An 8,503-nucleotide genomic window follows, 5' to 3' on the forward strand; every position below is an offset into this window, starting at 1 on the left:
ATGTGGAAACAGCTTCAGTCACTTAGCTGCCCTAAAAAGACATCAACGCATTCACACTGGAGAGAAGCCCTACAACTGTGACCAATGTGGAAACAGCTTCAGTCACTTAGCTGCCCTAAAAAGACATCAACGCATTCACACTGGAGAGAAGCCCTACAACTGTGACCAATGTGGGAGCAGCTTCAGTCAGTTAGGTCACCTAACAACACACCAACGCCTTCACACTGGAACAGGCTACTGGTGTGACCGCTGTAAGAAAATGTTCACTCAGTCATCTGGTCTGAAGAGACACCGCTGCATCTAACCTGCTGAAGAGCGCCTCCACTGTCTGCAGGGGGAACAAGCCTCTCTCTCTCCATCCAAACATGTAATGAATCAAAGTTCAGTCACAGCAAAGTCTGTCTATGCATAATTATGTTTGTTTCTCGGCCATAAATCTTGACATTGCGTTGCTACAATGTAAATATCTCATCACAAAGTAAATGATAATAATAGTTTGAATGGAGAGCTGTGATTGTTAAAGGTCTGATTTGTGATTACTACAGTGGAATAACAGACAGGAGACCAGGGGCCAGTTACTAAACATAAAGTTGTTAGTTAAGTACATTGATATAAGTGCCTGGGTGGCGAGCAAGCAGTGATATTTGACAATTTAGTTGGAGCTCAGTCAAACATTATTTAATGTTACTTTTCATTGTGAATTATAAAATGGTTGGTGGGGGCCACTCGGCACCGTATCATAGGTCACATCTGGCCCCCGGGTTGCAAGTTGAATATCACTGATCTAATGTTTAGCTGATAATTATGTTTAACAAATTGTATTGTGATTTGGTTGTAGAGTTTGCTGGGTCAGTTTGAGTCAATCACTCTCCCCCCAAATAAACTACATGGAGTTTACAGTGCTGTGTAAGTGCCATTCATCAGTTTGCTTTGGTGAAATATGTTGCAGATGTGTAATGACCTACATGTGCCACATGGTGGCTCAGTGGCATAGGCAGATTATGACATGATGGGCCCCCCCTCACAGCGCACATAAGCACAATTAAGGCTAGAATAATAACTAAGACATACACTCGCCCCCCGCCCCCACCAGTTGAAAAAAATGTGTGCTGGACTAAAAGAGACTCAAAGTAGTAGATAGCTCCAGGCTAACTTAGCCCCTTTTCTCACACACATTGTTAACCCAGGTTAACCTGAAAACAGGCCTATGCTTTTGTTTGTAGTTTCCTTGGCCCCATTTCACACTGGCAACGTTTAGCCCTGCTGTGTTTAGATGGAGAGTCGGGGCTAAGCCTGCTCCAGAGCAGGGCCAGTTAGCCGGGGCTAAGTCAGGGTTAGCCCACTTTGGAGTGGGCCAGGATTGTGCAAGTGTGAAAGCTCTCTTAGCCCCAGGCTAACAGAATGACTTAACCCTGGCTAAGTGTAGTGTGAAAAAGCCCTAATCATACTAACTAAACTTGAGCTACACCTGCAGACGCCACGGCCACGGTCAAAAACTGTATGCCCCGCCTCTTCACACCTGGTGGTTCAACAAGTTTCTCACAGTTTATAGGCCAGGCTCATGGGTAATGTAGTTTTATAGGCCAGGCTCATGGGTAATGTAGTTTTATAGGCCAGGCTCATGGGTAATGTAGTTTTATAGGCCAGGCTCATGGGTAATGTAGTTTTATAGGCCAGGCCCATGGGTAATGTAGTTTTATAGGCCAGGCTCATGGGTAATGTAGTTTTATAGGCCAGGCCATATAGGGATGCCCATCATTCATTGTTGGCTGTGGAATGCTCAAGGCTGGTGGTTCTCAGAGGAATCTGCATTGGAAGTGCTTTAGTGCCACCTGCTGGCTTCCTGTCTCATGATTTGACTTCTTCCTCAGGAAAATAGAACTGGAGACAGCTTTAAAAAATTCTTAAAAGTGGCAGGTATTCCCAGGAAAGCTTATATATATATATCTATGCACAATATTTTTTTATTTTTATTTTTTTTGCCTGTTTTAATTAGATTTATGAAAGTAAAAAAAATGGTAAATTTCCAATAAGGGCATAGTTAGCTGTTCAGCTGCAGAGGGCTGTTTTTTTTCTTCAGCCTGAAAACGTTGAGGGCAAAAGTGAAGTGGGAACAACAGTGCAACAATGGAAGGAAATCCCCGTGGAGACTGAGAGTTTGATAGTCTGCAGACTCTGGTGAATGGTTCGTTTTTCATGGGTTAACTGATCCAGAACACACACGGACACATGCCTTTGTTACATCAGAGAGAGAGATGTTGTGTTTCTCATGAGGCGGGGGTTTTCTTGTGCTGATTTGACTTCACCGTGCTTTTAACAGCCTCGGCTGATCACAAAGAAGACGACGTGTAATCAGCAGTGTTGGGCAAGTTACTTGCAAAATGTAATATACTACATATTTCTAGTTACTTTCATTTGAAAGTAATACGTTCCTTTACAATATTACTGTCTGTGTAGAATAACTTGTTACTTATTACACTACTTTTGCATTACTTTCACCAAAACAACAGCAGCAGCAGAAATGTCAACCGCCTTGAAGTCAGTGTAAACCATCCAAAATTCAAAATGTTATTCTTTTTCATTTGTTATTGTCATCTGTAGTGGTTATTTGCATAAAAAACAGACAGTGTCATTAGGAAATGATTGTATCTTTATGTGCTTTGATAAATAAATAAAAATGTAACTCAATTTGTAACTTGAGTTACTTGCTAGTTACTTAAGTAACTGGTATAATATTACTGAAATCCTATAAGTAATAAGTTATATTACTGAGTTACTGCTAAAAGTAATATATTACATGTAATATGTTACTTTTGTAATGAGTTACCCACAACTCTGGTTAATCAGCAACATGCCTTGATTTGAAAAGGAAAATGGAGCTAAAGGGCGGCCATTGTTCCAATTTATTGATCCTAAGGAAATGATGCAAAAGGAAACGGGCCTGTTTCCCCAGAGTTGTCCCACACAGATAAGCAAAGCACTTGCTAATTTTAAAAGCCAAAAAGGGAAGGAAGCATGACAGCAACGTTTTCCGTTTGAGCAAACACTGAAGGGGGGGGGGAAATGGGACAAGCCTGTCTTGGAAAAAGCTTCGTGTTCCACTGTGCTCTCAGTCAGCGTGGGTTGTTGTAACACCAGTTTATGGTGGCACAATGGCCTATAACGAAACCAATGTCTTTTTGGAAATACTCAAATCATTCAATCTTGGTGAGTGTATCTGTATTTTGCTTTTAGTGGCGATGGCAGGTGAAGAGCTATTGGCTATTTTATGGAGCTGTGCTGTGGGAGAGTAGCATGCTGTACTGTAATGTAACATGCACATGTAATAGTTCATCAAGTCATACATTCATTTGGAGGCCTATAGTATAGTGCTGCCTTCACATGAAAACCTTTTCTCCCCTAAAAAAAAAAAAAAAAAGCTCTCCGGGAACTACAGAAAATTTGATTATTTTACAGATCCTTGCAAATTTTTATTTTTTTGCTTTCCGCGAACTACAATTTTATTTTATTTTATTTGCAGATCCTTGCAATTTTTTTTTTTTTTTTTTTTTTTTTTTTGGCTCTGAATATGTTTTCTGTTGGAGAACTTACTCGAATCACAAATGACCATTTCTATCATAATTTCAAGTTGGAACAAGAAAGACAAGGGTGGAAACTGTACTCGGGTCAGTTTAGGTTTCAACACAATGAATTGTGGGCGATGGTTCTTTATAGACTGCGAGTGGGAGCCCACACAGCGGGTGATGTAAGATTTTATGTAACTTTTATGCCCAAGTATAGCAGTGCCCAGCCATAACAAATCAATAACAGAGCAATAGTTCCTGAAGACAAATGTTAGCACAGATACGATCTCAGTGATCCAAAACAAGATGTGCAGTTCCTAATGGGCCATACTGTTTGTCTATGTTGATCAGATTTCCTATAGCTCAACGTTAGTGCGTCCTGCCTGACTGCCTCCTAGAACAGTGGCTCTCAAACCTTTTCACGTCGAGGACCCCTAAACTGACACAAAGTTGACCGCGGACGGCGGACCCCCATTTGATCAGATTTTATCCCAGGGGTCCCCCAGATTTGTGCTTTTAGATGTTTTATTACAGAAAGTGTATAATGAAACCCATGACCAAAATAGTCATACATTCTGTCATTGTGTTACTTATGGATGGAATTGGTGAAAATAAATACCCCCCCCCTTCCTTATTTGCTGGGGAGTGGCCCCCGTGGAACCCCCTCAAGGACCCCTGGGGGTCCCCGAACCCCAAAGTGCATCCTGCCTCCTAGTCATTTGCAGTGTTGGGCAAGTTACTTTCAACATGTAATATACTACATATTACTAGTTACTTTCATTTAAAAGTAATACGTTACTTTACAATATTACTGTCTGTGTAGAGTAACTCGTTACTTATGACACTACTTTTGCATTACTTTCACCAAAACAACAGCAGCAGCAGAATGACATTGCCACCCCGGAACAATCCCGAAAGATAATTTCAACCGCCTTGAAGTCAGTGTAAACAATCCAAATTTCCTTTGTTATTGTCATCTATAGTGGTTATTTGCATAAAAAAAACACAGTTTGATTAGGAAATGATTGTATCTTTATTTAAATAGGTGCTTTGATTTTTAAAAAAAAGTTACAACATTTGTAACTTGAGTTACTTGACAAAGTAACTGGTATAATATTACTGACATCCTATAAGTAATACGTTACTGAGTTTTTTTTATTTACTGAGTTTATTACTGAGTTTATTACTGAGTTACTGCTATAAGTAATATATTACATGTAATATGTTACTTTTGTAATGAGTTACCCCCAACACTGGTCATTTGTAACAATTCTTTTTTGCTCCATATTGACATTTCGCCTCCCTCTACACCTTCTAACAGTCCTCATTGACCATTGTAATTCCAGACAACTTGATCCTGGCCTTCTGCTTGTCTATGCTGGTGGGTCTGCTGCTCGGTGCTTTGGTCTACGTCCTCCTGACGTGGGCGTCGCGGCGCACGGCCACAGCCAGGATCACCCGGCGCTCCACGAAGCCCCCTGGCTCTTCACAAGCACAGAGCCTCATGGGCAACCAGATGGGCCTTTACCGAAGCACCTTCCTGAGCGTCTACCGGCAGCCCTCCCTCGAGCCCGTGGGCCCGCTGGGGAGCAAGCCCGGCGCCGAGGCGTCCACCTTTCGCCCCCTGCCCAAGGGGAGCAGCAGCAGGGGGCGGGACTTGGAGGGGAGCAGCAGCAGGGGGCGGGAGCTGGAGGCGGGAGCCGACACCCAGGCGGCCATGCACGAAGACACGGCGTCGGCGTCGATCTCCTCCGAGTCGTCGTCCCTGGTGCCGAACAAGAGGCACTCCTTCTGGCTGGGCGGAAATGGACTCAAGGGGTTCCTGCCCTCGCAGACGCCACCGCCTGCGTACGACAGTGTCATCTACGCCTTCCAAGAGACGTGCACTTGATTCTGCTTAATATGTCATGGCAGAGAGAAAAAAAAGAGAGATCTAGGGATTGCAATGGCCAGGCTGTCATCTGCTTTGTACGAAGGAGAAGGTTTCTGTATTTGTGGGACATCGGGCCATTTCTCATAGCGACCTCGGCCACTTTCCAGTCTAAAGCGGTTCATTTTGCCTCCACGGCCGTGATGTCTCAGATCAGTATGTTAGATATATTCACGACATTCCCCAGACGACATTGTTCGTCTGTGTGACCATTTGAGGGCATCTCACGAGCCATGTTATGGTCCACCAGTTGAGCAACACTGGTCTCAAGGAGAGCCTGCATGGGCCAGAAGGGAGACTGTGCGGGTGAAGACGAGGAGACAATATGCCACATTATTCTGTGATATCACAATAAAACAAAATGATGGTTTTATCCAAATGTCTTGTGCCTTTGTGCATAACAACATAAACAACGACCACTGTAGGCCAGTGGTTCTCAAAGATCCATGCAGCGCTTCCCTCTTCTGCTCTATCGTGTTACTTATGGTTGCAATTTCCGTGGAAAAATACATTATATTGCTGGGGGACCCCTGGAACCCCCTCAAGGATCCCTGGGGGCCTGGCCTACCTTAGGTCTTATTTATTGAAAGACTTGTATGCAACCATCCAGAAAAACGGTGTGTCACATGTGATCTAATAAGACATGTGACTGTTCAGAACCGGCACATTCATCACATCAAGGTCTCTGGTCAACAATCTCACTTCAACTTTACATTAGAGAGGCAAAGTGAACGTCACTTCCTGCTTCAGCACTATACCAGAGATTTTCTTCCCAATTTATTTTCCCATAGACATTTCGTAAAATGCGTATAAAAATAGTTTTACTTGGTCAAACCAAACGGTTCAGCTATAGTTAGAATCGGGGGAGACCATAGAACATTTCACTCGGACCAAAATGTAAACAAAAAAAATATTGAAAAAAAATATTTTTTAAACCTGCATTTTTTTTTAACGTTTTGGTCCTTGTGAAATGTTATGCGGTCTCTCCTGCTTCTAAATATATCTGAACCGTTTGGTTTGAACCAGTAAAACTATCTTTATAAGCATTTGACCAAATGTCTATGGGAAAATAAATGGCGGATGGAAATCTCTGGTACAGTGCTGAAGCAGGAAGTGACGTTCCACTTTGGCTCTCTATGACAAAAAGGTGGGGTGCACCGTGTGAGGTTGCCATTATGAAAGAAACCCCCCCTTCTGAGGTGCAGCAATAAATGCAGTCAATCTGAGGTTATTTTCTTTTTACCCGGTAGACAATGTTTCAAACAGGCACCTCAACATCGGATCTGATTAGATCATACACATTTCTCTCGAGTCATTCTTACCAGGCGTGTCGGTCAAGTCCGTTCGTGATGCCTTTTTTTATGGACTTGAAAAGCTGGGTCTGTTTTCCCTGCAAGCTGCCACTACATGGCAACCTGTTTTAAAGACACACAGTCAGCGAGAAAGTGCGCTAGCCAGCCAGCGGAAAAGCGCCTGGCTGCAGCACAGTGCGCCGCCGACTGCCCAGATTAATAACGATATTAGCGGTGTCAGGTAGGCTACGATTCCATCATATTAACCCGCGTCCTCTTTGATTAAGCGGCTTCTTTATTTCACGGCTAATTATTCGCCAGAATCGCCACGCCAGCTTTGGTTGAATGACCGGTATTCAGATTGGTGCATGCGGTCAGATAAGACGCCTTGGAAATAAATATGCATTTGATGTAACGTTTATAGCGTTACGTGAAATAATCAGAGACCTTAAACAGAGCAGAGGACTGTTCGTTTACCTCGACTTTAATAGGATAATTATTACAGTGTAAATCCAAATTATTTGATTAAGAGCCTATAAGCGATCCCCTTTTTGGTCGCCGTTTAATTGAAATGTGCATTCGTATTAGATGCGTATAGGCCTATTCAAATGATGTTGCCGTTCTATTCCACGTAGACTAGAATGTGACACGTTTGAGTTTCTCATCCTTATCTTGCTGCAATGTGGTGTGTTGTTGAGGTAGAATAACGGACAATATCAGTATGGAGACTGTCTGCGATCGAGTGCCCCCCTGCCTGCTCTCCTCCAATGCAGTGTTGCTGTTGCATAGAGACCGAAAACAGTGCATTTCAAGGTTGATGCACTGAATGACAACGCGGCTATTTTAAGCCTTTTCAGATGGCGTTACTTGTTGAATAAGGGTGTAGCTATTTCTGTGTTTTTCGCAGAGTTCTCCAGAAAGCACTACACTAGGCTACACACAGACATGGGGATGGGCCGCTGCTGCCAGAGAAGACTCACATTAGGCTACCTACCTCACGATGATGATGACAGACACCAACTCTGAAGTGTGCAGAGCTCCTTGATCAGATGGATTTTTAGAGCTGGACAAAATCTGGCTGTATACGATCATGCCTTTTGCGTCCCCATAGATTTCACATTCTAAGCATCACGACCAGAACAGTTACAACAACTTAGCCCTCATCAGTGCATCATCTGAATGGAAATATGGACACATTCAGAGGAGGAATCTTGACTCAACATGTCCAGGAGCTATGAGGTATGTTGAACATGATGCAGCCCATAGGCCTAAAAAAGAATATCAGCAATATTTTATTATTATTCATATTATTTTGCATGTTTTTAGCGGGGAGGGTTCCTATCTGGAGGAAACCCCAGGGGGAGAACATGCCTTTTGATTAACCCACCTGGGCCGTAGGCACTGAGGACATGGGGATGGGGACACACGCACACCCTAAGCGCCCACAGCGTCCCAGGCAGGAATCGAACCCGGGACCTTCTTGCTGTGAGGCGGCAGCGCTACCACTGCGCCACAGTGCTGCTACCCAGCAGTTTATTTGCATGGCCATTACAATTTCGGGATATATTCACATAGGCACACATTATGTTTCTGATGAGTTTGACTTGTAAATGGAATATAAGTTATTGTTGATTTCCCCCCCCCGTCTGTGACCCTGTGTGCAAAGACTACACTGATAATGCATCATATAGTTCACTTATTTATTTATGTCCAATTTG

The 8,503-nt window shown here is 43.2% G+C and overlaps 1 protein-coding gene across 1 annotated transcript; it reads left to right on the forward strand.

Annotated features, from left to right (window-relative positions):
• The first annotated feature begins 3,149 nt into the window (after positions 1-3,149).
• myct1b (myc target 1b) lies at positions 3,150-5,625 on the forward strand. The gene is made up of 2 exons (XM_083633480.1): positions 3,150-3,207; positions 4,910-5,625. Exons 1-2 carry the CDS (start codon positions 3,153-3,155, stop codon positions 5,452-5,454), a joined length of 600 nt encoding a protein of 199 aa, XP_083489606.1. The 5' UTR covers positions 3,150-3,152; the 3' UTR covers positions 5,455-5,625.
• The last annotated feature ends 2,878 nt before the right edge of the window (positions 5,626-8,503 follow it).

This window comes from Poromitra crassiceps (genome assembly GCF_964638095.1).
Source record: "Poromitra crassiceps genome assembly, chromosome: 3".
Classification (NCBI taxonomy): Eukaryota; Metazoa; Chordata; class Actinopteri; order Beryciformes; family Melamphaidae; genus Poromitra; species Poromitra crassiceps.